Source organism: Trichomycterus rosablanca, chromosome 4 (assembly GCF_030014385.1).
Source record: "Trichomycterus rosablanca isolate fTriRos1 chromosome 4, fTriRos1.hap1, whole genome shotgun sequence".
NCBI lineage: Eukaryota > Metazoa > Chordata > Actinopteri > Siluriformes > Trichomycteridae > Trichomycterus > Trichomycterus rosablanca.
The window spans coordinates 33,237,008-33,257,517 of record NC_085991.1 but is presented as its reverse complement, the minus strand read 5'-3'; the positions used below and the strand labels follow the sequence as shown (position 1 = coordinate 33,257,517).

Below are 20,510 nucleotides of genomic sequence, written 5' to 3'. Positions count from 1 at the left end.
GGTACAACAGAATCACCGTGATTGAAGCCTCATATCCCAAATGGATCACAGTCTTCACTGAGATATCTTAAATCTGCATGTAACAATGTCAACGAAATCTGTGTGTGAACACATTTACAATCCCAGTGTGACCCATTTATCTTCTCAGTCTGAATTTGGGAAACACCACCATCATGTTTCTAAACCATTTTCCTTCCAGACTGGCAGAGTCTGGCTACACAGCCTCTGTTACCTTTGCTTTGCAGGTTGTTTGCTGAGGTTGAATAGCTTGGATCAATACATCTAAATCTAACTGAGAAGAACAGATGCACAACATGAAATGACTTTGTATAAGTGGGATCTAATAAGTTCACATGAGAAGCAGGAAAATGTCCCCAGTGTTTTTCATGCTAAAGCTTTAACGTATTACTTGTTTCTGGTAAAGCACATAAATCATGCTGTGGGAATACAGTGCCTTGCATGAGTATTTGCTTCCCTTAAAACTTTTCCACATTTTGTATTGCTACAGCCTGAGACTCAATGAACTTAATTGTATTATATATTATACATAGTATATAGAAATTAGTTTATAGTTCTATGTACCATAATACTAAAGTAGTTGAAAAACAGTTGCCATTAAAAGTCACAATCATGCCGCTCAGGTGGTGCAGCGGTAAAATATGCTATCACACCAGAGCTGGGATTTCGAATATATCATATCAAATCTCTGATCCGGCTGGGCTGGGCAGCTATATGAACAATGTTTGGCTGTTGTTCATACAGGGTTAGGGAGCCAAATGGGGACATTGTGGCTGATGCATTTGTGACCTCTGCTGGCTGGTTGATGGCGTCTGCACAGAGTTGAGGAATAATGCTGATCATGGTGTGGGTCTTTGTGCACAGGGCTGATTCGCATATGAACTCGGCTGGTGCAGGTGAAAAAATGCCACTTATCGGAGGGGACTTGTGTCAGTTCACTCTCCTCAATCAGGGGCAGGGGTCAGCACCAGTACAGAGGAAGCATAACGCAATTGGGTAAAAATTGGACACACTAAAAATTGGGAGAAAAAGGGAGAAAATGCATTTAAAAGAGTCAATCAGACTGCTCAGGTGGCGCAGCGGTAAAAACACATGCTGGAACCAGAGCTGGATCTTGAATACATCGTATCGAATCTCAAGGCTGAGCGACCACATGAACAATGGTTGGCCTGTTGTTCAGATATGGGCGAGACTAAGCCGGATGGGGTCTGTCTCTCATGACTGGTGCAATTATGACCTCTGCTGGCTGATTGATGGCACCTGCACAGAGATGAGAAAAGAGTGCTCTCAGGGTGTGTCTCTCCGTACACAACGCTGAGCTGCACTGCACTCATAAAAAGTGTACGTGATAAGATGCATACGGCATGCTGCCCATGTGTCGGAGAGGGCGTGGGTTAGCTTTGTTCTCCTCAATTAGAGCAGCGATCGGCATTGGTGGAGAGGAAGCATGACGCAATCGGGCAATTCGATGCACTAAGAAAAAGGGGAGAAAACGCATAAAGAAAATGAAAAAAAAACAAGTCAATCATTTAAATGGGATTTACCCGTATTGACTAAATACACCTATTCCTGGGTGTGTTAAAAAACTATACATAAACAAAAACATTATAAAGAACAAGAAATGGTCTAAACAAGTCTGGGATAAAGTCCGTTGTGACAATATAAAATGTGTACAACTATTGTTATTAAATGTTACTTAAGCAAGGCAAAGTGTTTTCCCAATTTTGTGTTTGTTTGTTGTTAGTGTATCACCAATTTTGCCTCACGAAGGGCTTTGCTCTGTTTTAATGCCTCACACTGACACCTTGGTTGATAGCAAGTTATGGTGCAACCACCCAATATGTTGCCTTCCATCACAGTCTCTATACACTCTGAAAGGCTTTTAGTGTCGCATGAACTAGCTAATCATTGATAAGAATGATTAGTTTGCCAAGAAACTCACTAATAGCTAATAGCTGAAGATACCTGTGTGTACAGTCTTTACATTTTTGTATCTATGACACATTTACAAAACAACTTTATTTTAGCACAGATACTCATAAGCCATATTTGGAGTCATTTGGTCTTACGTGTTTGTCTTTATTTTTAGGATTTTTTACATTTTATATATCTGATGCCTTGTGTTTATGATGGTTTGTGGCTCTGAGTACAATGTTATTACTGGAAGCTTCACTTTTCAGAAAGTTGCCTTTCTTCTTCTATCACTGTATTTACAATAGATAAGATGAATAGATGAATGGGTGACAGACTGGTGACAGACGGGTGACAGGTTCATAGAAGAACCTAAATAACTGAGTGGAGAACATAAGGTGAGTGTAGGCCAGATAAAGCTTTAAACAAGCATTCCATAGTAGGACAAGGGTGGCAGGAGCTTTAGTGATAAAGACAGTGCAACAGTGACCAAAGTGAGATCTATGTTTAGATTTGTTTAAAATACATCAGAAAATAGTGCTGGGAAGTGTGCTTAAAAGTCCACATTCCATAATAATGATGCATTGCAACCAATCAGTTCTTGATCATCAGTATGATATTTAAATATATCTAGGCTCAATAGACAGTTCAATATGTTCAAACATTAATGTAAATCATATTGTTTGGCTTTCACTTTTACCAGATCTTAACCTAACCCAAACTGAAGTTTTGGAATAACATACTCCACCACCACTACCAGTCAAAAATACTGTGTTTAATCACTCCAGTACTGTTCTAGAGACTAGTAGCCTGTCACAGTGGCCTGTCACCTTATAAAGAAACTTTCTGTTGTTTTTTCATTTAATTTGTCATCTGTCTGTATCTTTTCAATGTGTCACGCTTTTAAACTTGAGTTCCATGAAGATTCATAGTATAAACATACACTGATCAGCCATAACATTAAAACCACCTCCTTGTTTCTACTCACTGTCCATTTTATCAGCTCCACTTACCATATAGAAGCACTTTGTAGTTCTACAATTACAGACTGTAGTCCATATATTTGTCTACATACCTTTGTAGTCTGCTTTCACCCTGTTCTTCAATGGTCAGGACCCCCACAGAGCAGGTATTATTTGGGTGGTGGATCATTCTCAGCACTGCAGTGACAATGACATGGTGGTGGTGTGTTAGTGTGTGTTGTGCTGGTATGAGTGGATCAGACACAGCAGCGCTGCTTTTTTTAAATACCGTGTCCACTTACTGTCCACTCTATTAGACACTTCTACCTGGTTGGTCCACCTTGTAGATGTAAAGTCAGAGACGATCGCTCATCTATTGCTGCAGTTTGAGTTGGTCATCTTTTAGACCTTCATCAGTGGTCACAGGACGCTGCCCATGGGGCGCTGTTGGCTGGATATTTTTGGTTGGTGGACTATTCTTAGTCCAGCAGTGACAGTGAGGTGTTTAAAAACAACACACACTAACACACCACCACCATGTCAGTGTCACTGCAGTGCTGAGAATGATCCACCACCCAAATAATACCTGCTCTGTAGTGGTCCTGGGAGAATCCTGACCATTTAAGAACAGCATGAAAGCATGCAGAAAAACAGATGGACTACAGTCAGTAATTGTAGAACTACAAGGTGCTTCTATATAGTAAGTGGAGCTGATAAAATGGACAGTGAGTGTGGAAACAAGGAGGTGATTTTAATGTTATGGCTGATCGTTGAATGTTATTCATAAGTAGAACAAAAAAGGAAAATCACAGTCTTGTCAGAATGTTATGTGTTGCAACCTGATTGTTGGCTACCCTTGATGTTTTATGTTTTTATGATCATGTAAATCACAATGATATATACAGTGTATCACAAAAGTGAGTACACCCCTCACATTTCTGCAAATATTTCATTATATCTTTTCATGGGACAACACTATAGAAATAAAACTTGGATATAACTTAGAGTAGTCAGTGTACAACTTGTATAGCAGTGTAGATTTACTGTCTTCTGAAAATAACTCAACACACAGCCATTAATGTCTAAATGGCTGGCAACATAAGTGAGTACACCCCACAGTGAACATGTCCAAATTGTGCCCAAAGTGTCAATATTTTGTGTGACCACCATTATTATCCAGCACTGCCTTAACCCTCCTGGGCATGGAATTCACCAGAGCTGCACAGGTTGCTACTGGAATCCTCTTCCACTCCTCCATGATGACATCACGGAGCTGGTGGATGTTAGACACCTTGAACTCCTCCACCTTCCACTTGAGGATGCGCCACAGGTGCTCAATTGGGTTTAGTCCATCACCTTTACCTTCAGCTTCCTCAGCAAGGCAGTTGTCATCTTGGAGGTTGTGTTTGGGGTCGTTATCCTGTTGGAAAACTGCCATGAGGCCCAGTTTTCGAAGGGAGGGGATCATGCTCTGTTTCAGAATGTCGCAGTACATGTTGGAATTCATGTTTCCCTCAATGAACTGCAGCTCCCCAGTGCCAGCAACACTCATGCAGCCCAAGACCATGATGCTACCACCGCCATGCTTGACTGTAGGCAAGATACAGTTGTCTTGGTACTTCTCACCAGGGCGCCGCCACACATGCTGGACACCATCTGAGCCAAACAAGTTTATCTTGGTCTCGTCAGACCACAGGGCATTCCAGTAATCCATGTTCTTGGACTGCTTGTCTTCAGCAAACTGTTTGCAGGCTTTCTTGTGCGTCAGCTTCCTTCTGGGATGACGACCATGCAGACCGAGTTGATGCAGTGTGCGGCGTATGGTCTGAGCACTGACAGGCTGACCTCCCATGTCTTCAACCTCTGCAGCAATGCTGGCAGCACTCATGTGTCTATTTTTTAAAGCCAACCTCTGGATATGACGCCGAACACGTGGACTCAACTTCTTTGGTCGACCCTGGCGAAGCCTGTTCCGAGTGGAACCTGTCCTGGAAAACCGCTGTATGACCTTGGCCACCATGCTGTAGCTCAGTTTCAGGGTGTTAGCAATCTTCTTATAGCCCAGGCCATCTTTGTGGAGAGCAACAATTCTATTTCTCACATCCTCAGAGAGTTCTTTGCCATGAGGTGCCATGTTGAATATCCAGTGGCCAGTATGAGAGAATTGTACCCAAAACACCAAATTTAACAGCCCTGCTTCCCATTTACACCTGGGACCTTGACACATGACACCAGGGAGGGACAACGACACATTTGGGCACAATTTGGACAGGTTCACTGTGGGGTGTACTCACTTATGTTGCCAGCTATTTAGACATTAATGGCTGTGTGTTGAGTTATTTTCAGAAGACAGTAAATCTACACTGCTATACAAGCTGTACACTGACTACTCTAAGTTATATCCAAGTTTCATGTCTATAGTGTTGTCCCATGAAAAGATATAATGAAATATTTGCAGAAATGTGAGGGGTGTACTCACTTTTGTGATACACTGTATATATATACACATATTTATACAGTACACGTCACAAACATCCGTCTGTTCGGATTCACTCCACATACTGTATCTAATGGCTATAATCGAAAGCCAGACTTCACACGTCTAGATTTAACTAAACTTGTGTTGACTGACTAATCTACATTCCAGTGCAGAACTCCAACACATGACTTGACAAGACTATTAAGCGTTGTTATGTGTTTGTAGAGTGGATAAATAAGAGACAGGCAGCTGAGTGTAAGTTGATGTATGTACATGTTTAAAAGAGGCATTTGTAAGTAGATGCAAATTCTGTTTGAAGAAAATCCAAAAGCTGTAATTTAATGCTTAGCTCGCTTCCACAGCTACATGTAGCCCAGCAGAAACTGTAGATTTCATTCTGGGAGAATGTTTTCAGCATTGTTAGAGATTATGCAGTATGATTCATCTGGATTGGCTGGATAAAATAAACAGTATCCCTTTAAAGTAGATAAACACAATCAGTAGTAAACAGCTGCTTTAATGCGTTAAACGTTACGCAATAGTAGCAAAGAATTGTTGATTTGATATGTCTAGTAGGAGGATTTGGATGAAAATGACTGATTACTTATGCTGTAGAATAAAGTCAAACTGCTTGATTTAAAAAAAAAAAACTTGCCCTTTTGTCTGATTTAGTTATTACACCTTTCATATAGCACATTAATGCAATCGTTATGAGCACTTTTCTTAACTGTAAAGAGGTAAGTAGGCTAATAACGTAATACTATTATAAAAATAATACTACAGCTTTTTACTCTATCCTGCAACATGTGGTATATGTCTGTGATCTTAATGAACTGTATTGTATTTTACAATTCTCTGTAAGAAGAAATAATTCATAAGGGTTCTACAGTGGATCGCAGAGTGGGACCAGAGCAACAGGGACCTGGGGGTTAAACTTTATCTCTGTTCTGAGGATTAGCTGTCGTTCTCTGTCCATGGTGCATTTCTGCTATTCTGCCCAGTGTTTTTGGGTAGGTGCCAGCCCCACATTGTCCCTGATCCCTAGAAGCAGTAAATTAAATAAGTTAAAATGGAATAAATAGGTGCACTACATAAACATTTTAACCATTTTTGACTGTTTCTCAGACTTGTTGACTGCCTTTATAAGCTCCCATTGTAAGTAAATTATGAATAACCATGTGTTTTCACTTTATCTTCACTAACTTTTTAATCCTGATCATGGTTGTGGTAAGCCTGGCACCAACCGGAAACATTCGGTGCAAAGTAATAATAATAATAATAAAGGGCACCTTACATTTATTTACTTGCTCACACCTACAGGCAGTTTAGAAAAGCTAATCCAACTTCTTCATGTTTTTGGGGAGGCTGTAGAAGCTCCAGCCCAAACCCATTTGCCATTAGGAGAGCATGCTAATAAGCTAATGGTAAATAAAGTTCGGGTTTTAAAATGCTTAAGTATTTCTTTAAGGAATTCAGTAAATGATGATCAGGTCTAATTGGTTATACGTACCTTATGCTGGTGCACAGCTGCTCATGTGCCAAGCACAATTCGCATTTATGCTTTTATTTATTATAGAGCCACCATGTAGTCATTAAAGGAATTAAAACAAGGTTCTTGTAAGATTAGTAAGTACACAGTACCTCTCTGCTGAGTAACTAAAGCATATACACAAACTTAAAACTAAGATATCATGATATGAGTGTGTAAAATGACACATTAATTTCAGTCTTTTAATAAAATTATTGTGGTACTTCTTGGGCTGAAGTTCAGGGTGGTTCCCTCTTTTTGCTTAGCAGCCGAACCTTCAAAAGGCTCCAGTTGACTTAGTGCTGGCAGTTTGCAGGTACCTTTCTGAGGTGAGGCGACAATGAGAGTCAGGAGAGTCTTTTACTGTGGATGTTGGTCCAGCTGGTTCTTCAGCTGGGTAGATAGAGATTACTTGGCTGAGATCTTGCTGTATGGGGCTTTATGGGCTCTGATGATGAGTCTTGGCTGTGGAAGGGTGGACTTACATTTACATTTTCAGCATTTAGCAGACGCTTTTATCCAAAGCAACCTACAGTACTGTGACAATATACAGTCTAAGCAATTGAGGGTTAAGGACCTTGCTCAAGGCCCCACAATGGCAACCTGGTAGTGGTGGGGCTTGAACCAGTGACTTTTCGATTACTAGTCTGGTACCTTAGCCACTAGGCTACAACTGCCCTCTTGATGGGATTTATGGGTTCATTTCGAGCTAGGCTGATTAATTTATGGTGCCTTTAGGTGACAGATACCTCTGACAACTTGATGAAGATTTACAGTATGTGCTAGCTTAGTGTTATTAGAAGGGAGCATAAGGAGCATATTTGCATATACAGAGAGTATTGTAGGGTAGAATGAGTATGGTGGGTACTGTGGTTGAAAGGCTGAATGAACAAGCCTGCTGGGAGCACTAGTAGTGGAATGCGATGTTGCTGAAGGAATGCTGTGATTACCGATATGCTGCTCAGTTAATAGAAGGCACTTCATGTGGTAAGGGTGAGGAATAATAAAGGTGCTTCCATCTGAGCCAGATGTGGGAGAAGGGAGCTGCAAAATATTGTTGTTTGATTTTTGCATTTGGTAGATTTAGAAATCTGCAGGACTGGATGGGAAGAGCTTAAATAAGCAGGTAGAGAAGTAGAGTATGGTTTAGTGATGAGATATGATTAGTAAGTAACACGGTGGTGTTTATGAAGCTCCCCATTGGACGTTAAAGTAATGTAAAGTGTCCCTGATTGGGTATATTAGAGACATGAGTCTGGAGGGTTTTGCATTGTGGTTCTTGCCACTGGTTTGTGAGAAGGCGTTGGCATAAGAGATAGATGGAGATACAGCGGCACCAATCGGTCATCGTTTGCAGCTTGGATTTGGGATGTTAAAAAGTATTTTATGAAATGGCATTGTCTGTGATGTGTGTCTAATATAAAGTTTGTGTGTTCAAATCTATTTTGTGAAACTGCATGGTCTCTGATGTGAATAGTGCATGTTCAGCTCCTGTTGTAGAACTGCTTGAAAGGATTCATCAGTTAGGAGAGAAGGGAGTGATGGGTAAATATACAGGCTGTCAGTTAGGAGTTAGGAATGTTTCAGCCTCATTTTCTACCAAACTTAATGTTTGTTGCATGGTTTGTTGCATTAATGTAGATGCATGGTATCTGTTTTCTATGTCTCCATAATAATGTAAGATACGGCAAAGCCATGCCACAGTTGTTATTCTTGTCCCACAAACTGAATTTATCCAAAAGTTCACAGTGTCCCTAAACCAAGTTGCATATAGGATGCCAAGTTGGAACTGTGGTGGTGGGAATGGGAAGACATAATTAAATAACCTCATACAAAAAGATAAAAAAAAAAAAAAAGAAGCTGCACAAGTCTGTCAAATGAAGCAGTTTGCTTAATCTATTGTTACAATTTTTTAAAAATATAGAAAGCTCTAAAATACATAATCAAACATGACTGATGTGGCAGTGTGTACCATTAGCCTAAAATCACCAATCCACATTAATGTGGACCCACAAAAAACATTCTCCACTTCTACCTCTTTCAACAACACTTAAACGTGATGAACTTCTTTGTTAAAAGATTAGCTGGTCGAGATTTTATGGTTGCATGAAGAAAAACACTGTTGCTTTAGTTCATCTTAAACATCATTACACTGCTATAGCCAAAATTCTACTTCATGTTTGTTGAAATGACTAGGCTGTACGGCCATTATAACCCAGGCCAGAACTCCAGATCTCAGAGGTAAAGGGTGTTTTACCGCTCACCAACTGACCCCCATTTATAAATATATAAATGTATAAAAAGGTCAATAAATTAGTCATCAATTATTTGTGTGATTGTATTTTATATATTGTGTTTCACAAACGTATATTACATATAGGATATAAAAGCAAATAAAAACTTTATTACATTTCTTTTATGGAACACTTTCTTTAAAAATATTTATTAAAACTTTTAATATAAATTCAGTGCAGAAAAACGAAAGGCAATATTCAGGTGTTCCCTAACCCCTGGGGTAAAAAAAGTCACAAGGGGTCAACAGATGGAATGTATTGGTAATAAGATAACAAACATTATCTTAGTTTGTCATTGTGTGTGTGTGTTACAGGACAGTCAGTGTGTCACTGTCCTTAAATAGTTTAGTTCAGTGAGCAACAGGATTGTTTTGATACCATGACCACATGTCTTATGAGATTGTGAAGCGATTTATGTCATCAACACATGCCATGCTGTTGTACATGCACTCCTATTTCTGCAATATGTGTTTTGGGGAAACCCCAAAAAAAACTTTCACAGTTAGTATAGACACAGAACAAAAGTTAACAGAGATAAATAGTTTATCTGTATTCTGTGACAGAATAGATAAAGCACCTTAAGAAAATAACAGTAAAATACTTGAAATACCAAGGTAAAGAAAAAACAGTGAACAATTGCACTAGTGATAAAAAGAAATAAAATAAAACATGGGTAAGACAGTAGGTGGAGCCAAAGCTATACAAAAATTCTAAATCTCTTTAAAATCTTTGCTTAAAAATTACACTAGGTTATTCTCTTTATTTGATTCCAAAATGTATTTTAATTTAGCTACATCCCCAAAAATAACCCTCCTGAAATTCTACCAAACCCTAAAACAGTGAATCAGAGATCAAATTTAATGTATCCATTTATGTGAGAGTGGTCAATAATCTAGTCAAATTTCAACTGTAAGTCTCTACAGATAAGTAAACACAAACTGGCAACCCTATTCTTGATTGCCAAGCCAGGCTGCCAATTGCTGATCAGTAACCATGGTAACAAGGCTTTGACACCACTAGGGAGCAAAACCAATGCCACTGACCGGGCCAGCCAAAACTGGTACTGCGCCTGCATATGTGTGTGTGTGTGGTGTTTATGTGTGTGCATATGCCCAGGCCAGCATGCCATTAATGTTTTTAGTTAGGCTGTCCAGGTCTTTTGAAAAAGGGTTCTGTTTCAGCTGGAGTGGTACCGCTGTCCTCCACCCGTGAGCTGTCCTCAGAGCCCATTCTACGCTGGACCACCACCAGAACGGCTATGATTATCCAGATGAAGAAATTCACCCACACTGCTGTCTGAGGGACAGAATATGAGACAAGCAAAGATAAGTGATACAATACAAAAACAAGAGATTGTGATCAAAGAAAATAATATTGTGATTACCAATAACACTTAAATGATATTTAGCAACACACTTTCACTTTGTGGACAGGCAGCAAAAAGCAGGCCGTGAAAGCACACAACATTGTAGGATAGAAAAGAAAAAAAAGAACAGAAAAGCTTTTCCCACACTGGTGTGAAATAAACTTTCTGATTATTGCTGAAGCTAATGAGACTATAAGAGAGTGTGAATGTGTGGGTGGCTCATCACCAGACCTGTGAACTCATGGGCAGATGGAAAATAATAGAGCAGGAAACAGAATTTGTCCCCTATAAATTACATTTATGTAAGGCATGCATATGTAGTTCTTTAGAGGGCTTTCTGAATCTAGACTATGTGTTAAAATTCCTTCAATTTTTTATTATGTAATGAACAGGTAGGTATCAGTATTCTTGATACATGCCATGCATATGAGATGCATATACTATATGGGCAAAAATGAGCTTGCTAGACATCCCATTTCAAAACCATGGGCATTAATATGGTTTTAACCTCACTGTACTGCAGCTACAAAAGCCCCTATTCTGCTAGAAAGGCTCTGCATACACGTTTGAAGAATGACTGTGTTCCTGCTTTGCGACAGGTGCTTCCAGACCTGCTGCTACCCTGACCAAAACAGTGGTTGATGAAAATTAAATAAAATTTATTTTATATCATTCATTTCATACTCAGGCTGAGACACATTATATCATTACAATTAAGGTGTGTCTTCATACTTTTGGCCATACAGAGTATTTGACTATTTTTACTTTTATTTACTGAAGTGACATTATTGATCTTACATCCCACCCTTTATAAAATTTATTTGCAATAATTGTAGTTTTTTTTATACATCTGAATCTGAGTAATTTCCATACATTCAGTCATTCATTTATCATTAGTAACCACTTTTTTCGTGCCATATTTATGGATTTTGCTCTTTATGTACAATTGAAACCCATTAAGTACAATCCCAAATCAGAAAAAGTTGGGACAATAAAGACAATGCTAATAAAAACTGCAATGTTTTTTACAGTAATTTATTTTATTATTATTTTATTGCAGACAGTATTAACCAAAGATATTTCATGCTTTGGCTGATCAACTTTATTTTATTGGTTAATATACAGGTTGGGCCATTTATATGGATACACCTAAATAAAATGGGAATGGTTGGTGATATTAACTTCCTGTTTGTGGCACATTAGTATATGGGAGGGGGGAAAACTTTTCAAGATGGGTGGTGACCATGGCGGCCATTTTGAAGTCGGCCATTTTGGATCCAACTTTAGTTTTTTCAATGGGAAGAGGGTCATGTGACACATCAAACTTATTGAGAATTTCACAAGAAAAACAATGGTGTGCTTGGTTTTAACGTAACTTTATTCTTTCATGAGTTATTTACAAGCTTCTCTTTGTTTACAGCCATTGACATGTCGCAGAGGTTAACACGTGAGGAGCGGATAGAAATTGTGTTGATGTCTGGTGAACGCAGTACCCGGGTCATTGCAGCAGATTTTAATGCAAGACACCCTACGAGACCACCCATCTCCCATGCTACAGTTAGCAAACTGCTTGCCAAGTTTCGTGAAACTGGTTCAGTGTTGGATTTGCCAAAATGTGGACGCATGAAAACTGTCACTAATGAAGAAACATCAGTGGCTGTCCTAGCTTCATTCAGCAAGAGCCCACAGCGTAGCACTCGCCGCATGTCACTGGAGAGTGGCATCAGTCGAACATCCCTTCGGCGGATATTAGCTACTCACAAATGGCACCCTTACAAACTCCAGCTGCTGCAGCATCTCAACGAGGATGACCCAGATCGGCGCACTGAATTTGCAGAATGGGCAAAACAAAAATTGGAACAGGACCCTCAGTTTACACAGAACATTTTGTTCAGTGATGAGGCAAACTTTTATGTGAATGGTGAAGTTAACAAACAAAACCACCGCTATTGGTCTGACACTAACCCACATTGGATAGATCCCTCCAAGACTGTTGGAACACAGAAATTGATGGTATGGTGTGGTATATGGGGTACAAAGATAGTGGGGCCATTCTTCATCAATGGAAACCTCAAGGCCACTGGATATTTGAAATTGCTACATGATGATGTGTTTCCCTCTTTATGCACTGAAGCTGGCACGTTCCCTGAGTTTTTCCAGCAAAATGGTGCACCACCACATTATGGGTGTCAAAAAAGTGGATTGGTCGTCGTGGGCCAGTTGAATGGCCCCCAAGGTCTCCCGATCTGACCCCCTTAGACTTTTATCTTTGGGGTCATCTGAAGGCAATTGTCTATGCTGTGAAGATACGAGATGTGCAGCACCTGAAACTACGGATACTGGAAGCCTGTGCTAGCATTTCTTCTGCGGTGTTGCTATCAGTGTGTGAAGAGTGGGAGAAGAGGGTTGCATTGACAATCCAACACAATGGGCAGCACTTTGAACACATTTTATAAGTGGTCAGAAACTTGTAAATAACTCATTAAAGAATAAAGTTATGTTAAAACCAAGCACACCATTGTTTTTCTTGTGAAATTCTCAATAAGTTTGATGTGTCACATGACCCTCTTCCCATTGAAAAAACTAAAGTTGGATCCAAAATGGCCGACTTCAAAATGGCCGCCATGGTCACCACCCATCTTGAAAAGTTTCCCCCCTCCCATATACTAATGTGCCACAAACAGGAAGTTAATATCACCAACCATTCCCATTTTATTTAGGTGTATCCATATAAATGGCCCACCCTGTACATCCATTCCTGCATTTCAGGCCTTCAACGCTTTCCAAAAGTATTGCTGAAATGTCCGTTTACCATCATAACCTCTAATAAGCAATAACAGTGAGTGCTAACAAGCTTTAAATACCACTCTTGTGGAATCTTTGCTCATACTTCTTACACAAGAGCTTCCAGCTCATTAAGATTAGATGGTCTTTGTGCTGCAACTGCTTTCTTTAAACCCCACTAATGATTTTATATAAGATTTAAATCTGGAAACTAAGAACGCCACTCCAGTATATTTCAGGACTGGTTGACTTGGACGTGTGCTTGGGATCACTGTCTTACCGGAAAGTCCAATTATCAAGGTTCAATTTCATTCTATTCTAAAATACTACATTATTCAATTCCTTGTTAACATGTCACATCATTTAACTGATAAATTTAAATATGTAAATTTAAATAAATATGATCAAATTTAAATATGTAACAATGTAAAATGGTTAAATCCCTATATATTTTAAGATTAGATTTAGGTTAGAAAATGAATTAAACTTACTGATCTTTTAGAGAACAGTTTTCATTACGGAAACAGTTTAGAAAATGGATGTATTTGTTTCGAAAATCAGTGGCTATCCATTTAAAGCAGAAGTGATGTGGCAACATACCTCTGCACTGTGCAGCTTGGTATAGAAACTACTACCAACCAGAGGGTGAACCCATGGCTTGCTCTGTGCCTGATCACACCTGCAAACATGCAATGCAAATTACACATTGATTAAGCATTGCTATCAGTTTATACTTAATGGGTACATAATGCCTAACAGGTTATGTCTATTACATGGACATTGTATTCGTGTGTACATGCACTGATTAAAACAAAGCAATTAATGACTAACTTTTTCTAAGCAACATACAGGATTATTTCTACAAAATGACCTGTTGTCTTTTTCTTACCTGGTTATATTATGCACTGTGTTGAGCACTGAATCACACAGTATGTCTCTGCCTACTTTTAGGATGCACCCCGTCACCAAGAGGAAAAAGAGGAAGATCCCACACACGACCAGTACCAAACTCATCCATATTCTCTCTCTTAAACAAGAAGTTTTAACATCAGTACAATTAATGCTAACACAAAGATATAATAAAAATAATTCATTGTTCATCCATTAATCATAAAAGTTTTACGGCTCAAAAACGTCTAAAATATGTATCTTTATGTTTTACAGCTTTAAATGTAATGTTATTTTTACATCTCTACAACATTAATATCATTAAATTGCCAAGATCTATAAATAAACATGATCTGCAAATCAGAGACACCAGTAAAACCACTCACTACACTTCAGGATATCAGGATATTTTTATGTACAAAAAACACTGTTAACACACTGGACCTAACTTTTGTATCCTCAGTACTAAAATGACATCATGAGCAATCAGTAAAAAGCAGGTATACTCTAACATTAGCTTGTGTTAATATTGTAAATAATTAAACAGTTGGGATTCATTGGTAACTGACAACAAATTAAACTTTAACCTCTAACCTTTTGACGTCTCCATCCACGCAGCTGGTGTAGACCCAGTACAGGCTGATGGAAAAGCAGAAGATGGCAACACATACAGAGATTGCAGACACAAAGTAGCAGAGGGAGGGAGAGCTGGACCCATTCACATCAATGCCTGACGTGTTTAACTTGACAGAACCATACAGCATACAATGTCCTGAAAAGTCACCCTGCACATGCGTGAAAAAGAAAAAAAAGATAACACTGATTCAACATTTCTGCTTTTACATTTTCTACCAAATGTTTATTATTACTAATTTTATTAATAGAATCAAAATATTGTCTCTTAAAACTAAACAATTGTCACATTGTTTACTTAAGTTCAAAAAGATAAGATAGCCTTTTATTATCCCACAGGGGGAAATTTGCAGTGTTACAGCAGCTTTCAAGAATATAAAAATAAAAAATACAAAGTGTTTACACATATGTACATATATATATATATATATATATATATATATATATATATATATATATATATATATATATATATAAAAGAAATTACAAAAATATAAACAGTATTTTTAAAGAAAGTTAACCAAATATTGCACAGTTATTAAAAAGTATTGCACAAAGTACAGCAGGTATTGCACATATTTAAAAATTAATAAAACTATGAGTGTGTGTGTGTGTGTGTATCTGTGTGTTCTTTTAGTATTTCAGTAGCATGTTAGCATTATAGCAGTAGCAGGATACATATTTTGTTGTCTTAATTAATCACTGTTCTTCATAAAATGTATCTTAACATCAAGTAAGCTTTAACATCATGACAAATTAATAAATTTAGATTATAACAAGAACAATATATCAGACAACACTCTTTGTAAAGCTTTCGACATGTCATTAATGGTTGGGTGTCGGACCATTATTTAGAAATGTAATATTCCTCTAGTTCTCTAACTGATAATTCACTGGACTGTTTCCTAATGTGTATTAAACTATTCATTTTTTCAGCAAATACGATGATGTTTTCATTCTGGATGTGGGAACACCACAACATTATACATAATTATTTGTAAAATTATTTAAACAAATTTCTGTGCCATACAGTTAACTGGTGCTTTAAATTTATTTTTATAAATTGGCTGTTAATGTCATTGACAACACGCATTGTGTGTTAAAGGCATTTTGGCATCCTCTAAACCTAGTCTATACATGTGGTCCAAATGTTTGTACCTTTGACCAATTTATGCCATACTAATGCGTATGTGTGCAGCCTGCAAGAGTAGCGTTTGTCAACTGTACTGACACAAAGTGGCCAAGCTTATAAATAAAAACCACTGTTCAATCCCTAACATTAAACTGCACAGATGTAGAATATATGAGAAGAAGTTTACTCATCAGTCCATTGCTCATGGGTCCAGATTTTGTGCTCCTTACACCAAGTTCTTCTGCCTTGAACATTGGCATTTGATATACACTTTTTAACTTTTTGTTCATTTTGAAGTCAAGCTCTCCTTTCATGTAATGTTTCTTTTTTTATACCATACCTTATACAGCCCTATTTTAAAGTACATAACTATAACAGAGGGGACAGGTAGCCTAGTGGATAGAGCTTTGGGCTATCAACCAGAAGATTGGCGGTTCAAATCCAGGCTCTGCTATGCAGGTCCTTGAGCAAGACCCTTAACCCTGTCTGCTCCAGGGGCGCTGTAAGGGGGCTGACCCTGTGCTCTGACCCCAGCTCCCAAAACAAGCTGGGATATGCGAAGAAAGAATTTCATTGTACTGTACAACTGTATATGACAAATAAAGTATATCTTCTTCTTCATCTTCTATCTTCTATAAAACCAATGTTCAGAAAGGTATGGGATTCCCTATATTAACAAGATGAAATCTAATCTACACACTTCAGTAAGCTCATGGACTTTCGTTTAGTCATCTGACTCCAATAAGCTGCTATTGCACATGAACATGCAGTTCATCACAAGACCGAGTAAAACTGAAAAAGGGAGAGTGCTGCTGGAAAGAGGACGGAACAGAAAGAGAAACTGCTTTGTTCACATACACTTACTTCATGTTTCTGATAATATTATTTCCTGTTCTATTGCTGTACTTTTTTAGGAACTTAAACTGTATCTGCACGTCATGTTTAAGCGTGTGCTTATCCTCTTAAATGTTTTTAAAGATACCAAACATTTACTAGTCATGTGACTCACGAGGAGCCGTTTATGTACGGTGTCGTGAACTTGGTCCAGTCAGTAGCTCAGCTGCAGGTCAGGAGCACAAATTAAAAAGATGATTTGTCATAACCCAAAATGTGATATGATGTTACTTTACTTAATTTAAACACTATAGCGTAGCTTCAAACCAAGCTGCTCACGTGTCTGTAAATAAAGTTTTTTAAGAACTACTAGTTTTGCTCCTTATTCCCTACAAACATTCTAGTGTATTAAAGCTCATTTGTACCAGCTATGCTATGTTTTTGGACAGACTGCAGCACCCTGTGTGACTTTATGACAGTGCTTAAAAGTCTACATTATTTTATACATGAATAGTGTAAATAAAACCCTGCGTAGTGTACATGTTGCGATTGAGGACAGACACTTTGCACTGTATTCGCTTTATACAGCTATTTCAGTCAGGAAAGTTCAGGTAAAAACACCTACAGGTTCACACAGAAATTACTCATAACAAAAGTCTATAAAGTAAGGCTTTATCTCAAAATATAAAATAAAGTTTAGTTGTACATTTTACCTGAGAAAGAGTGACTGTGGCAGCAGTAATAATTCCACAAATAAAGCCACAGAAGTACAGTGCAAGCTCCAGCAGCAGCAGCCGAGGCAGCGCCATCACGAAATCACGAGGGCAGGCAAAGTGTTGCAACACACACACACACACACACACACACACACACACACACACACACACACACACACACACACACACACACACACACACACACACACACACACTTGCTGACTATGGCTATGATGGTTCATATTCATTCCAGCATATGTATAAATTAGATTAAGGCTATTGGGTAGATTACAATTAAGTAAAACATTACATGTATTGTATAAGTAATTAACATGTAACAGAGGTGCAGAATAAAGTTGTTTTTGCAATCCAAAGATACAGTTATAAGATACAGATGTTAGTATTACATTAATGTTGGCCTAATGAATCAGACATTGTTCTATTTCACATTGTAATGACAGGATATTTTAGGTTGTTGTTATGGCTTTGACGTTTTCTTCCCATTCAAGTACATTTACATTTTCTCCATTTAGCAGACACTTTTATCCAAAGCGACTTACAGTACAGTGACAGTATATTGTCTAAGCAATTGAGTGTTGCTCAAGGGCCCAACAGTGGCAACCTGGCAGTGGTGGGGCTTGAACCAGCAACCTTTCAATTACTAGCCCAGTACCTTAACCACTAGGCCACAACTGCCATGTAATGTTTAAGTAATTTTTAATAAGTTCGTAATAATCTAAAAACTTTAGAAAGCTTCTTGATTATGCACATGCATATACTGTATTAAATAGCAAAAACAAAAGTGTTTGAATGTTTTTTTTTCACTATGGTATTGTTTTATAGACAAAAGAGTGCATGCTATTATAAGAGTTAAAACGTTCACTTTAATCATAGGCAGTACTATTACATCAAAATGTATCAATTTTAGACCATAAATATGAAATAACCACAAACAGCAAAAAAATTCCACATAAGCAAGTTGAATATAAAATCACATTAGCACACCTAGGGCCACAAATGTATTATAAATACATAACAATTTAGCAAGCAAGTGTTAAAAAACATTTAAATATCTTCAAATAATAATATTTCTGTAACAGTATTTCCAGCATTTTTCCAGCTGGCAGTGACATTTATAATGTGTTTATTTTGCAAGGCCACAGACATCTTTATTTGTGCCACATTATTAAAACAATATTTTATTTTCTTTGATTGTCAAAGTCTATTACAGAGATTTATTTACTCTAAGTAAATTTTGTGTAGTTTCAAAGTGTGTATGATATTTTAGCACATATACACTGTATATATATACACTACAAGCCAACATGTGGGAACAAGAAAGCTATATTTACAGTTTCAAACAAATTCATATTTTTAGTTTAAGTTGCACTTGCCAAAACCACATAAATTAAAACATAGTTATTGACATCTAATTTAACCAGATGTTTTGTGCCAAAATGTTCCATCAGTTTGCAGTACGTTTACAGGTAAACACCTTTCAAACATGCACCTTAGCCGGAGTTAAGTGTAAATGCAACCCAGAGTCAAAGACCTAGGTCGACTGACGCAAATAAAACCTGAAACAATGTACTATTTTTAGCTAATTATAGGAGGTCTTATGGATAAAAACAATATATTACTGTGTACAACATGCCATCACAATTAGGAGAAAAGTATAAACATTGGGAAATACTCTAACAGGAATGATTTAGAAATTGACATTTACAATGAATCATTCCTAAAAATGTGGTTTGTGTAGCATTGTGTTTACATGCACTGTAGGTTATGCAACACATTCATCAGCAGTATAAAGCTAGACCCAGCCTAGTTTTAGAGGGTATGAGATAAAGCAAAAATCTGGCATTCTATTTACATAACCATAATTTTGTATCACTCAGCTAAACTTTTACGGTAAGGAAGCACACAGACATTTAAAAAAACAACAAATTCATAAGCAGCCAACATAAAAGTATCACCCCTTATTGTTCAAGTTATTTTTCAAAGCTTCTGCTTCGCTTAAGCTAATAAAAATGTATTTTAATTGTACTCTTACCAGCGTCCAGGTGGTGCAGTGGTAAATTGTGCTAGCCCACTACCGCTTGGATCCAGGGTTTGAATCCCTGGTGATGTAGGACATGACACAATTGGCTATGTCTATGTAAGGCCCTGCAATGGTTTGGCTTCCTATCCAGGGTGTGTTACTGCATTGTGTCCAGTTATTCTGAGGAAACCAGAGCATCCATGACCCTGACCAGGATAAAGCAATGGTACAACATAAAATTGAAATAAAAAACTGATAACTGCATTAGTGACCCTTGCCAGCTCATGTAAATTTAAGCTGCAAGAGATCATCTGAACTTCTGTGCTACTTCTGTGTCTCATATAATAATAAAGGTAAGATAAGATAGTTTAATGGTGGGAGTTTTTGGATTAACTGGTTGGTATTATACATTTAGTTTTTTCATTTTAAAGAGTCATATGTTCCATATTCTCTTGAAACATCGTAAATGATAATCATTTTTCTTTCCAGCTGTCTTATGTGCTAAAGTTACATGCATAAAACAATTGTTATTCTTGCTGTGCTTTTGATAATTAAGATAATGCTGGGCTAGGCCATCTCTTTAACCTTCTAAAATTCATTATATACTTTTCCAATATTGACTGGCATGATGTTGGAACTTAAATTAGGAAAATAGATTTTATGTAGCCTAATTGCGGTTGGACATCTGCTTGCTATGGGTGTAACAAGAATTCCTTTAATTAATACATAGAAGAGATGTCCACATACTTTACTTTATAGTGTACTTAAATATTTGATTTAAAGCAGACCTGATCAAATGATGGGTTACTTGTTTTTCACTGCAAATGTATAAATCAATGCAGCTCCATTGATTATATAATAACCCAGTTCATTTCTTGGGTTTTAACATGTTATACAAGAAATCTTCACACTTTTTGATCCCTT

The 20,510-nt window shown here is 37.7% G+C and overlaps 1 protein-coding gene across 1 annotated transcript; it reads right to left on the bottom strand.

Moving 5' to 3' along the window:
- Positions 1–9,222: 9,222 nt before the first annotated feature.
- tmem179ba (transmembrane protein 179Ba) lies at positions 9,223–17,638 on the bottom strand. Its single transcript, XM_062993241.1, has 5 exons — positions 17,543–17,638; positions 14,825–15,015; positions 14,232–14,369; positions 13,943–14,021; positions 9,223–10,488 (listed from the first exon to the last, which is right to left on the bottom strand). The coding sequence occupies exons 1-5, from the start codon at positions 17,636–17,638 to the stop codon at positions 10,330–10,332; spliced, it is 663 nt and encodes a 220-aa protein (XP_062849311.1). The 3' UTR covers positions 9,223–10,329.
- Between the last annotated feature and the right edge of the window lie 2,872 nt (positions 17,639–20,510).